This window comes from Bombina bombina, chromosome 4 (genome assembly GCF_027579735.1).
Source record: "Bombina bombina isolate aBomBom1 chromosome 4, aBomBom1.pri, whole genome shotgun sequence".
NCBI lineage: Eukaryota > Metazoa > Chordata > Amphibia > Anura > Bombinatoridae > Bombina > Bombina bombina.
In genome coordinates, this window is record NC_069502.1 from 261,109,254 (window position 1) to 261,122,799 (window position 13,546).

Genomic DNA, 13,546 nt, shown 5'->3' on the forward strand with positions numbered 1-13,546 from the left:
CTATAATCAATTGACTGTTCAAAATGTTAAAGGAGGAGCAAATTATCAGGGTAGATAACAGTGCCTCACCACAATCTTGATAGAAGAAGATCAAGTTATCTGGTCCTCATGGCTCAGTGATGGAGAGGGAGTTGTTCTTTCTTTGCGTTTCCCATATTGAACTTTGTACCATCTGGGGTTGTGTTCTCTATGCTTTGCTTGTTCATCATTATTAATCTGTGGGTGTTTAGTATAAGGTCCTATTTGGGTTACTTCAAGTTCGAGTCCCAGGTTTTTCATAACGGCATCTAGATCTTGTTGGCCTTTTTAGGTGTGCGTAATGCCATCTTTGGAGACTATCAGGCTGAAGGGGAAGCCCCATCTATATTTAATGTGTTTATCTTGTAAGGCTTTAGTGAGGAATCTAATCTCTCGCCGTCTTTGAATTGTGATGGGACAGAGGTCTGTATTGATTTGTATATTATGATCCAGATATTGAATTTGAGGAGTTTGGCGTGCCTTGAGTCAAATTTCTTCTTTATCCTTATATTTTAAGACACAGATTATGACAGCTCTAGGTGGACAATTGGGGGATGCTGCTCTGTTGGCTCTATGAGCTCTTTCCAGCTCTATGGGAAGAGCTTGGAATAAGCCTTGTAAGTAGTTGTGTAGATCAGGGGGCTGCACGGTCTCCGGTATTCCCCTGAACCGTAGATTGTTTCTACGGCTCCTATTTTCAAGGTCTTTGACCTTATCTCGAAGGGCATCTGTTCTGGAATCTGGTATTGTGGCTTGTGTGCCAATATTGCTGATCATTTCATTTAATGTATCTTGTGTATCTTCAACATCCTCTATTCTATGACCAATGTCAGTAATTTCTTTTCGGATGGATGATAGCTCCAATTTTATGAGATATTTCAAGGAATCAAAGTCAGCTTTGCTAGGAAGATTGGCAATGTCCGTTTTCAATTGTTCAGTGTAGTCTACAGTTATGGTAGCGGATGAAATATTAGTCTCTAAGGCACTATTTCTCGGAGCTGGCAAGTCCGTCATATTTCCAAGGAAAGACTCCTGAGGTTGGAAAAAAGCACTGACTGAGACAGGCGGATTAGGTTGGGTTTTAGGCCTTTGTTCACTTTTGTTTTCCCGCCATGGTGTTAAATCTGGTATGATATAGGTATGATATATAGGTATATATAGGCCACACTGTAGATAATGTAGAGCTTTTAGGATTCCCCTGTCGCCACAAGGTCAGTTATCAAGCAATAAGAAGTACCAGATAAATTAAAACTATTAAAGCTTGCCACACTACACCTAAAGATTATGGTTTGTTAAGTGAGGGCCACCAGTGATCTTTAAAGGAAAGAAGGGTTGCAAATTATCTAGCTCATGTTGTATTTAATAGGTTATGGTGCATTTTAATAAGATGTCACCCACATATTCAAGTGCCTGTTACATTTAGAGCCAGTAGAATATTACTGATGTTTTCGCATAAAGTCCCTTTAAAGGTGTTTCCTGTTTATAGTTTGCTGCTATGCCTCTTATCAGTTTTAACTTGCACTGTAGGTCATATTAGCATATAGCTGTTTTCCCTTCTCTTTCCACCCTTGGTGTTCATATGGATTGCTGTAGTTACTGTGATGCCAAAGAATTTTAAAAAACAGCACCTGTGAAGCACATAGGCATCGCTGCGTGTGAAAATAAATGGCGGATGTATGGGCTCAGTGCAACCTCTCTATTTTAGCACTCATTTGTGCTGTTCCGGATGAGTTTTACTCACAGTTATGGCGGTTTTCAGATCGTGGGAGGTGTCTGGCCATCTGGGGCCTAAGGTGCAAAGTATGGCTAGTAGATTGGGTGCCACAAAGAAGACAGGCCGGCCTGGCGGTGCGCACCTTGTAGCGTGGGCCTATCTGGCGAAAATAAGGTAGGTAAAAGGAAAAAAAAAAACAGCTCCACCGGTTTAGGGCATATTCCGTTGTCGGAAGGAGGTAAAATGATGAGGTTCCCCCCCAGTTTATGTAGGTCAGGTAGAGGAAAATCGACCGCACTTGCACAGAGCTCTCTCACTCAGCGGCCATCTTCTTTCACGGCCAAGCTCCGCCTCCGCCAAAAACTATTTTTTACGCATATTTACAAGCAAGACATTTTAGTACAAGTTTGGGTAAAGATTCTGTAAACTTTTGGTCTCTAGGGAAATCAGATGCAGTAATTAAAATATATGCGAATGGGAAGTATTCGATAAAATTTTTATATAAGACACTGATAGAGCATCAGGGAAATATTTATAGCAAGAAAATGTAGCAAAAATGGGATAACAAGGTGCCAGGGGTTTCCAGAGAACAGTTGACAGATAGTTTTTGGTTGGTGGAGAAAACCTGGATATCCTCCTCTTGGAGGAAATCACATTTTAAAATGATGAATATGTTATATATCACCCCATCTAAATTAAGTAGATGGTATAGTAAGAAAGATGTCTGTTCAAAATGTGGGGCAGAGCAAGCGGACTTAATACATTGTTTGTAGCAGTGCCCGAAGATCTTTCAATTTTGGAATAAGGTCAACTTCTGGCTAAATCATTTTTTCTCAAATAATATAAAATTAACACTAGAGGATACTTTATTTCTAAAAAGGTTCCGATAATCGACAGAATTATAGATTAAGAAATACTACGATTTTAGTAAGTAGAAATCTAATCCTAAAGAATTGCAAAAATAAGCAGGGACCTATCTTTAGTATTTTCACAAAAACAATGCAGCATCAGATAGTGTTAGAGCAATATGCCGTCAAATATTATAATGAAAAACAAGTTGAGCGTTTTTTTTATAAATGGCTGTGTGATCATGTCCTATACACAAGAGCTGTAAATGCAAATAGTATCACCCTTTAGGGATTCCGAAACTATGTATTATAATATTGATAGAGGTAGATTTCCAGTGCAATGGGCACGGGCAAATAGGTAGGATCTCTCCTTCTTTATCCCCCCCTTTTTTTTTTCTCTCTTATTTTTTCTCCTTCTCGCCCCTCCCTCCCCCCCTCGGGATGTACATAAACAGAATACTAGTGGATACTTGAATTAAAGTTGTTGAAAATGTTTTGAGTATGTATAACATAATTGTTATAATTGTATTTGAACATAAAAGGAATTTATAGTTGATAAGGGCATAGGACTCTTATGTGATAACACAAGATGGATGCTAGCAAGAAATGACAATAAGGTACTTTTCTAAATTATTGATGAAATAAATGAAGATTGTAAGCCCAAAGTGATGTTTAGAGACTCTCTTCATTATGAAGGAGTTATGAAAAGCTAAGACTATGAGTTAAGTTTGGTGAGTAAAAGTTGTTTTGATTTTCAGCCGAGTTTATTTTATGTTGTTAGACTGAAACTATGTACCTACAAGATGTAGAAACATGTATACTTTTTGCCTTTTTGTTTGGTGCACTATAAAGGTATTAACAATGTGAATGTATATTTGGATTTACTTAAATAAAACTTTAAAAAACAAAACAAACAAAAAACAAGTTCCAAGTTAACACGAATGCTTGAGCACAATTTAAATTAACGCACGTTGGGTTAGCGCGACCTTAAAGCTCTGGTTAACTGTTTTGCAAAAAAAAAAATATATTACAAAACACTTCAAAAGTAGACTTACACTATAATAACACCATCTAATAAAAAATATTAAAAAAATATTGCACAAAAAAGTTATAAAGGCTCAAAGATAGGAGGTCTCAGGCGTATGGCTTTAACATTGAGATACATACATATACATGTGTAAAGATGTATATGCATGTATATATATATATATATATATATATATATATATAAATAAATAAATAAATAAATAAATAAAAAACAAACACACACACGCACCGGCCACTTTATTAGGTACACCTGTTCAATTGCTTGGTAACACAAATTGCTAATCAGTCAAACACATGGCAGCAACTCAATTCATTTAGGCATCTAGACGTGGTGAAGACTTTTTGCTGAAGTTCAAACCGAGCATCAGAATGGGGAAGAAAGGGGATCTAAGTGACTTTGAACGTGGCATGGTTATTGGTGCCAGACGGGCTGGTCTGAGTATTTCAAAAACTTCTGATCTACTGGGATTTTCACGCACAACCATATCTAGGGTTTACAGAGAATGGTCCGAAAAAGAGAAAATATCCAGTGAGCGGCAGTTGTGTGGACGAAAATGCCTTGTTGAGGCCAGAGGAGAATGGGCAGACTGGTTTGAGATGATAGAAAGGCAACAGTAAGTCAAATAACCACTCGTTACAACCAAGATATGCAGAATACCATCTCTGAACACACAACACGTCGAACCTTGAAGCAGATGGGCTACAGCAGCAGAAGACCACACCAGGTACCACTCCTGTCAGCTAAGGAACAGGAAACTGAGGCACAATTCGCACAGGCTCATCAAAATTGGATTTTAGGGGGCGTGCGGAGTGACAATATTATCTATAACAATGTAAAAAATATGTAAGTATGTAACTTTTACAGGAATAAACAACAAATTAACAGCCAATGACCAACTTTGTTAATATAAAGTGTCCATCAAGTTCCACCATGGCAGCTCTTCTTAAGACAATTGATCCACTTCCACTCTGAAATATATAAACAATCAGAAGGTGCCTCCTTGTGCAACACTGTGATGTACATCTCCAATCTATTCCAATTGGTGTATAAACAATCTCACAAAACCAGCAGCACTCAATTGTGCTATTGGGTGCAGACTGGGATCTCACAGTGTCCCAGCTCACTGTCTCCGGATCAGGGTACACACCCACAGCAACTTCTAACTTTAGATCCACAGGAATTAGGCGTCTGAGGAAACAGCTCTCGTAGCTGAGAAATGCATTATGGATCTGCTTTACATCAGAGGGGGGAGGCTGCTGTACCCTCTGATTGTTTTTAAATATTGTACACTTTTAATAAAATTTTTAATTGGAAGCACCACTGATTCCTGTGGATCTAAATTTGTAGTTTCTGTGGGTGTGTACCCTGATCCAGGGGGCAGTGAGCTGGGACAATGTGAGATCCCAATCTGCGCCCCGATAGCACAACTGGGTGCTGCTGGTTTTATGAGTTTAATTGTTTATACACCAATTGGAATAGATTGGAGTTGTACATCCCAGTTTTGCACTAGGAGGCGCCTTCTGTTGGTTTATATATTTTCTGTGGAGAACACTGCTTAATGTATATTTGTATATATGAAATAGCTGTTTCTGCTATCTAAAACCACAACCCAATACAATGGGCTGATCTTGTAGAGAGTCAGAAAGCATACCTCATTATCTTATCTGTCTAATTATTTACATAAAGTCCTCCTTTTCTTTTGTATTATTGTTTACTCAAAGGCCAATACTTAGAGAGAACAATCGAAAACGAACCAATTTTGTACCTCTCTGTCACAGCCCCCCACTGTGAGCATTATTTTATCTAAACCTTGTTAAATGTTTTTTTGTAACCAGAAATGTAAAGTATAGGTGGAGATACAATTAGCAAAATCAGCATTTCAAATGAAAAAAAAGCAAAAGATCTATTTGTAAAATAAAATCATGCACTCCAGTAGGTAAAATGGATAACTGGGAAAACATTAAAGGGAAGAAAATATTACAGTACACTGTTCCTTTAATTGTGACCCCTTTTTCGGTATTCTATGTCTGAAAATTGTAGATTTTCTAGTCCTGATAAATGAAAAAGCACATGGCAGGCTTTATAAGCCAAACCTTGCCACATATATATCCATAATTTGCTGTTTGTTTTTTTATCATATCTACTGAAGCCAAAAAAAAAATAGATTTTGTTAACACAGGGGCAGTGGCAAACGCCTATCATCTTCAGATCAAATTTCAGATTGGCTTCTCCAAATAAAAGAAGTGGTGGGTGAGCTTGACCTTTTAAAAATATTTGCAGCAAGCAAGGTGTACTCTGTCAATGTTAATGTTTTGGAAAACTGCAGAAAATGTTGTAATTAAAAGGTGCTTACTGTCTATAAAAGGGATATAAAAGTGCAACCAAGAAATGGTCTTACGCAGGGCAGAACTAGCATTGGTGCAGCAATTGCAGAGGCAACAGGTCCCAAGTGCTAGGGGGGGCCACTGCATATAGTCTATGTGGTCATTATATGTGCATAGATACTCATCATTATAATGTGCAGCATGCTCATAGTGTATAGATACATTATTATACAGAGTAAACAAACTAATCATGTTTGTGGTTAAACACAGTACTTAAAGTGAAGGTCAATTTTCATGTGAAAGTGCCCAGTTTTTTTTAAAAAACTATTAAAAACAAGGGCACTTTCATTCATGAAAATTGACATTTCAGTCGTTTTTTTTAAAATATACTTACCTTTTCTTCTTGAAGCCATTCCAGTGCTTCACCAGCCCGTTGCAAGCCTCTCTATACGTCAGCAATGACGATTCCGACATCCTCCAATCACGGCTCCCCCCCCCCGGGGTAATCATTGCCTGAGGCAACGCCGTGATTGGAGGAAGCCGGTTTCGTCATTGCTGGGTAAGTAAACCAGGAAGAAGCAGGCGGGGCATCATTTCAGAACGGCGATCCGGAGTTTCAGAAGAACAAGGTAAGTATTTTTAAAATACGGTGCTATGTCAATTTTCATGAATGAAAGTGCCCTTGTTTTTAATAGTTTTTCACATGAAAATTGACCTTCACTTTAAAACAAATAGCATGAGAATATTGTATATCCAATTTGCATATCCTACCCAGAGCTCTGGTGCATTGTTATGGGAAAATTCTGGGGAAAAGCAAGTGGGGATAATTGTCTAGATGTGCTAATTGTCTATACATTAATTCTATGGATGTTACCTTAGAGGATTTTAATTGCACGCTTTTATCTCCACCATAACTTAAATAAATATATATGTTTTTATATTCAAAATCATTATACAGAGAAGCAAGTATATTTTTACTATTGCTAAATTATTACTACTGAGTTACCTTTGTAGAATAGGTCCGCTACTGGTCTCACATGTTAGAGCATTATATTATTGCACTATTGCTTATATGTAAAGGGTCTAAATGCATAGTTAAAAGAACATAAAACAAGTTGGAATAGAGACAAAATATAATATGTAGTTTAATTACTAAATATAATATGTAGTTTAATTACTTTACCTGCAAATTTATACTGCAGTGCCTAGACTTTCTTTTAAGTTTCCGAATTGTACAGCTCTAACTCCCACCACACATTTCCTTCTATGGCTGTATCCATATCTACCATTGCTTTGGTAGAAAGCAGAAGTACACAATGATTATCTCTGCTGGAGCATGCCTAGAAACAAATAAGATGCTGTGAAATACAATGCCTGTGTTTCTGATGCTAAACACTGATAAGAGGGGTGGATCAGTCGAATCCAGACAGCATAGCTATGTAAGTAATTTTGCTTATTTTTGAAAATTATTTTAAAATACTTGCCAGCAATTTTTAAACAATGTTTTTATGCAAACTATTTGTACTTAATTAGCCCTTTTATGATATGCACAGATCTCAACATGTTTTATGGCACTTTAAAATCTGCATCAGAGCAACAATGCATTACTATTTACTAAGACCTAGTTAATCTCTAGTGAGCCAACAACAAGAGGCATGTCTGTAGCCACCAATCACAAACTAGCTACAGTAGCATATATAGACAGGCTTTTCCACAATGCAAGTCAAGAAAATTAATATAATTTGATAATAGATGTAAATTAAAGTCTCTTAAATTTGTATTCGCCATGAATTAACGTCCCTTTAAACACATTTGATAAACACACTTTCTCTGAGTGGCAGTAACATCTGTTGAAGAGCACTACACAAGCAGGGTTAGACCATTTCTAGCAATGAGATAACCACAGTTCAAAATACAAAGCAAAAAGCGGCCAATTGCCACCGAATGTTATATAAAGTGCGATTGTGTTCACATTGTTTTAGATAAAGCACAGCACTTAATTAAAAATAAATATTTGACGAACTGCGACATTTTAAACAGCGAGAAAGGAAATTCAAAAGTATGATTGATCCAGAATGAGCCTTTAGATAAATATATATTATATCAAACCCTCCGGCCGAGTAGCAGACGGGGATTGTGAAGTCGCATTCTTATTGATACAGATCCAGTGCCCGAGGCAGGCAGAAGCAGGGAGGTGTCCGCGCCACGTACTTGCTCCCTGTACCTTCATGTCCCCGGTGCCTCGGGCTGTCGCTGGGCTTCGTCCCCGCCAGATGTCGCTCTGCCACAGCTTGTCCCCGTCCCCTGTAGGTGTCGCTGTGTCCCGGTCCCCGGCTCTCGGGCGGTGATGGCGGCCTCCCAGGCTGCGGTTGTTCCCGGGGTCCAGGGTGAAGACTCCTCAGATAGCGAACCAGAACCCGAAGCGCAGAAACTCCGCCGCAAAGTGTCAACATCCGGACAAATTCGGAGGAAGGTAAGAGATGGCCCTGGGGAGAGGAGAGCTGAGCGCAGAGTGAGAGCATCTGTGTTACACGGGGAGGGAGGCCGGGAGAAGAGCCATACAGGGCGGGGAGAAAACACACACAGCATGCAGAGTGGGCAGCCAGAAATAGGCCGGGGGGATTGCAACCCGAGGCTACTCAGTGAGCGACAGGCCGGAGAGACAGGACAAGAGTCATGGGACCCGGCGGCTGAGGAAGCGATACCCAATCGGGCTGTGACTTATAGAAATAGACCTGAGCAATCCCTAGAAAGCTGAATGACACTCAGAGAAGTTTGACAACATAAGGGTGTCAGAGTGAGAAGTGTGTGAGGCAGTGATAGTTATTTATAAAGAAATGACAGCACAGAATGACAGACTGGGATAGAGGTGAGAAAGACAGCATAGTAGCACCCAGCCATAGAGGTGGCATAGTGCAGACGGGCACTTAGCCATAGAGGTGTGAGCGAACGAATATAGAGTGCCACTTGATCATCTGAGGGGAATAGCAATTAGAAATAATCTATACAACTGTTGAATGAGAGAGCACATTGACACTCAGCCATAGATAGTGTGAGAGAATAGCAGTAAGCCATACAGCTGTTTGATAGAGAGAGAGAGAGAGAGAGAGCACATTGGCACTAAGCCAGAGATAATGTGAAATACTAGCATTAAGCCCTACAGTGTGTGAGAGAGCACAGAGTGGCACTAGATACTGTGAGTATAGTGTAGCAGTAAACTATACAGTTGTTCGAGAGAGAGCAAGCAGTGGCACACAGTTATAGATAATGGGAGAGGGCAGCAGTAAGCCATACAGCTGGGAGGGAGAGAGAAAGAGAGTAGCAGTAAGCCTTATAGCTGTTTGAGAGAGATAGAGAGCACAGTGGCACTCAGCCATAGATAATGTGAGAGTAGCAGAAAGCCATAGAGTCATGTGAGAGAGCACAGTGCACTCAGCCATAGATAATTCAGTAATCCTTATGTGTGAGTGAGCACAGTGCACTCAGCCATAGATCATGTGAGCATAGCTGTAAACCATAGAGTCATGTGAGAGAGCACAGTGCACTCAGCCATAGATAATTTGAGAGAATAGCAGTAAACTATAGAGGTGTGTGAGAGAGCACAGTGCACTCAGCCATAGATACTGTGAGAGAGTAGCAGTAAACCATAGAGGTGTGTGAGAAAGAACAAATTGGCTTTCAGCTATAGATAATCTGAGTAGGTGTAAGCCATAGGTGTGTAAGCGAGGACAAAGTGGCACTCAGCCATAGATAATGTGAGTAGGGGTAAGCCATAGAGGTGTGTGAGCGAGGACAGAGTGGCACTCAGCCATAGATTATGTGAGTAGGTGTAAGCCATAGAGGTGTGTGAGCGAGGACAGAGTGGCACTCAGCCATAGATAATGTGAGTAGGTCTAGGCCATAGAGGTGTGTGAGCGAGGACAGAGTGGCACTCAGCCATAGATAATGTGAGTAGGTCTAATCCATAGAGGTGTGTGAGCGAGGACAGAGTGGCACTCAGCCATAGATAATGTGAGTAGGTCTAATCCATAGAGGTGTGTGAGCGAGGACAGAGTGGCACTCAGCCATAGATTATGTGAGTAGGTGTAAGCCATAGAGGTGTGTGAGCGAGGACAGAGTGGCACTCAGCCATAGATAATGTGAGTAGGTCTAATCCATAGAGGTGTGTGAGCAAGGACAGAGTGGCACTCAGCCATAGATAATGTGAGTAGGGGTAATCCATAGAGGTGTGTGAGCGAGGACAGAGTGGCACTCAGCCATAGATAATGTGAGTAGGGGTAATCCATAGAGGTGTGTGAGCAAGGACAGAGTGGCACTCAGCCATAGATAATGTGAGTAGGTGTAAGCCATAGAGGTGTGTGAGCGAGGACAGAGTGGCACTCAGCCATAGATTATGTGAGTAGGTGTAAGCCATAGAGGTGTGTGAGCGAGGACAGAGTGGCACTCAGCCATAGATAATGTGAGTAGGTCTAGGCCATAGAGGTGTGTGAGCGAGGACAGAGTGGCACTGAGCCATAGATTATGTGAGTAGGTCTAATCCATAGAGTTGTGTGAGCGAGGACAGAGTGGCACTCAGCCATAGATTATGTGAGTAGGTGTAAGCCATAGAGGTGTGTGAGTGAGGACAGAGTGGCACTCAGCTGTAGATGATGTGAAAGTAGAGATTAGCAGTAAACCATTGAGAAAGAGAGCACAGTGCTTCTTAGCACTAAATATCTGGACTATATGATGTATTTCTATAGGACAATAAGATGAAAGACACACAGGGTGACACTCTGCCATAGGGGTATGAGTTAAAGCACAGTGACAGCCGTATAGATCTCAGAGTGACAGTACAGCTATATACAGATATTGGAAAAAGCATCTATCTCATAATGAGTGTTGCATTAAAGTGACACTTGCGTGGCCGTTTGAAGGAGATCTGAGTAGCACTTATACAAAAATCGATATGAAATTTACAGGGATGAGACTTGGCCAGTGTGTTTGAGTGTTTTTAGAGAGCATTAAGCTATACAGCAACTAAATTCTGTGATGGAGAAAACACAGGCTAAGCTACTGAGTGTGAGAGGAGTGAAAAAGACTTCACACAATCAAATTAATGGTTTTATCTGAAAGAAACAGTAGAGTCTGATTCAGCCAGAGTGACAGATGCTAGAAAGAACACTTGTTGATATTCAGCCAGAGAACGGTGAGAGAAGATGCTGGGGTTAGGACATGAAAGATTATAAATGCTTAAACTGCCCTTTTTAAAATAAAATTCTGACTGGCTCCTAAACATTTAGCCTGGAGATTTTGTTTTAAACAGTTTTGTCTACTTACTCTATTTGTATATTTTTGCTCACAAATGTCACATTTACATGTATATACTATAGTTATTCTCATTTCAGATATGTTTATACAGTCACAGTCCATACAGGAAAAACAAGGATCAAGTGAAACATTCCAACAATGTTTAATCAGTAGATGTCTAACATTTTGTGCAACAGCTACTTGTAATTATCAGGGCAAGCCAATTTCTCAGCATACTGATAGAACTCCATCAGGGTGCCTTAAACCAGGAGTGATCCACCTTGGCTCTCCAAAGGTTTTGGAACTACATTTCCCATGATACTCATACACTTGAAGCTGGCTGAGCATCATGGGAAATGGAGAGCCAAGGTTGATGACCCCTGCCTTAAACTATGGGTGCAGGGAATATTTTACTTGGTTCTCTCACTCTGCATCTCCTTTGTGGTGCGCGTTGACATTTCTTCACATATGTTTAAAGGGATGTTGCACTGCAAAAAGGACATTTCCTAATTTGTTAGATAGAGCATGTCATTTGTGCAGTACATACCATGGAACTCTATGCATTTAGCCCCCCACAAAAGGGTTAAACATGTAGAAAAAGTCCTTCTCAGGACTAGCAGTTCTCTGTGGCTCGGGAGAGTGACTCCAATTGGCAGCAGCAGTCATGTAATGCCAGTCACCAGCTATGTTCATCTCGGGAGCTGCAGTGTTTGTAGCGCTCAGCAAGGACTTTACCTATGTGTTTAAACCATAAGGTGTTACATGGCAAGTAGTGCACAAATGACATGCTTTAACAAATTAGAACATGCCATTTTTACACTACAATGTACCTTTAGAATTTAAACAGATGTGACAACGTTTTTGAGAAGATGTGCACAAATTCTCTTGCAGTCAGTTTAGTTATTGCCTAGGAGCAACCTGCAGGTCATGTGCTAACAAAATATTTTTTCATACCAACTTGGGCACATGTGCTAAGGTTTGCCACTCCTGGTTTAAAACAATAATTTCTCAGATTTATCTGTTCTAAATTAATATTGAATGTTTGCAGAACATTGGTGCATTGGTTGTGAATGAAAGCTCAATTTAAACATTTAACAGGAAATCAAACAAATTTTAAATTACAAAAGTAAAATCTGTTGTTAAAGGGACAGCAACTGATAAAAAAAAAATACAGTGCAATTAAAACATTGCAGCAGACTAGATTTATAGATTGACTTTAGAGCATAGAAGATTATCCAAGAGATCCTTTGGTGTCCTTTGAAGATCCACCTCATTACATGCATAGTAGTGCTAGACAAGCTGTCTCAAACGATCCATAGGCTCAATAGCAGAGCTTTAGGAGTACTTTGATAGGAGTCTTTGTGGTGGACAGTTCATAACTTGACTGGCTTTACTGCTAGAAGGTTAGTCGCCAGTTTTTTTTTTTAAAGGACACTAGAGGAGGGGGAGCAAAGTTACCCTTTTTCTAAGTGGATTGGAAATTCTTTTTTTTTTTTTTTAAAGGGACAGTGTACGGTAAACTTTGGTTTCCAATATACCAGCTGCAGAGTTTAAAATGTATGGGAACATTTTACTTTAGTTTTATTTTTGTACATTAAATAGCTGTTTATCCATATTGAAATCACAACCCAATAAATTGTTTGTTCAAAGTTTTTCTATAATCGTTACATAAGTTCTGACATTTATAGGTGAGGATACAACTGGCAAAATCAACTATTTCAAATTTAATACATTCCAGCAGGTAAAAAAGATCATTGGGAACACATTAAAGGAGCGAAAAAAATTACAGTACACTGTTCCTTTAAACTTAACCCTCCTTTTATTATCAATTTATTACAAGTGATTGACATATTTTGCGACGTTTAATGCGTTTTTCTTAAATGTAATGTTACAAACATGATTTGCACTAATGGAGGTACATTACAATTCTAGGTACAAAAAAGAGAGAGAAGTTTGACAGTACCCAGCACTCACAAAACACTATATAGTAACAATATGCATTGAAAACCGGATTGTATAGATTATATATCTACTATTATTTCAGCATACTATATTATGAAGGGGTTGATATTTGCTTAAACTAACACCGTTGCCACTATTTCCATTACTATACCCTGCTGTTTATGACAGCGTTTCTCTTTGGTGTTTTAACTCATTAAAGAATCTTTGGCACCACAATCCGGTTTTCAATGCATATTGTTACTATATAGTGTTTTGTGAGTGCTGGGTACTGTCAAACTTCTCTCTCTTTTTTTGTACCTATATATCTATCAGACAGTCAGCACCCCCCTTCTCCTACATTTCA

The 13,546-nt window shown here is 39.5% G+C and overlaps 1 protein-coding gene and 1 long non-coding RNA gene across 5 annotated transcripts in view; one reads left to right on the forward strand and one right to left on the reverse strand.

The window, feature by feature from the left end:
• Positions 1-3,847: 3,847 nt before the first annotated feature.
• On the reverse strand, positions 3,848-8,288 carry LOC128656184 (uncharacterized). Its single transcript, XR_008401981.1, has 3 exons — positions 8,062-8,288; positions 7,136-7,292; positions 3,848-4,450 (listed from the first exon to the last, which is right to left on the reverse strand). It is a non-coding gene; the product is annotated as an uncharacterized LOC128656184 (long non-coding RNA).
• DGKD (diacylglycerol kinase delta) overlaps positions 8,272-13,546 on the forward strand; it is a 202,331-nt gene continuing 197,056 nt past the window's right edge. For all 4 annotated transcript variants that reach the window (XM_053709934.1, XM_053709937.1, XM_053709936.1 and 1 more), the window contains exon 1: positions 8,272-8,425. In XM_053709934.1, coding sequence (XP_053565909.1) covers positions 8,300-8,425 — 126 coding nt within the window. In that variant the 5' untranslated portion in view covers positions 8,272-8,299. The remainder of the gene's footprint in view (positions 8,426-13,546) is intronic.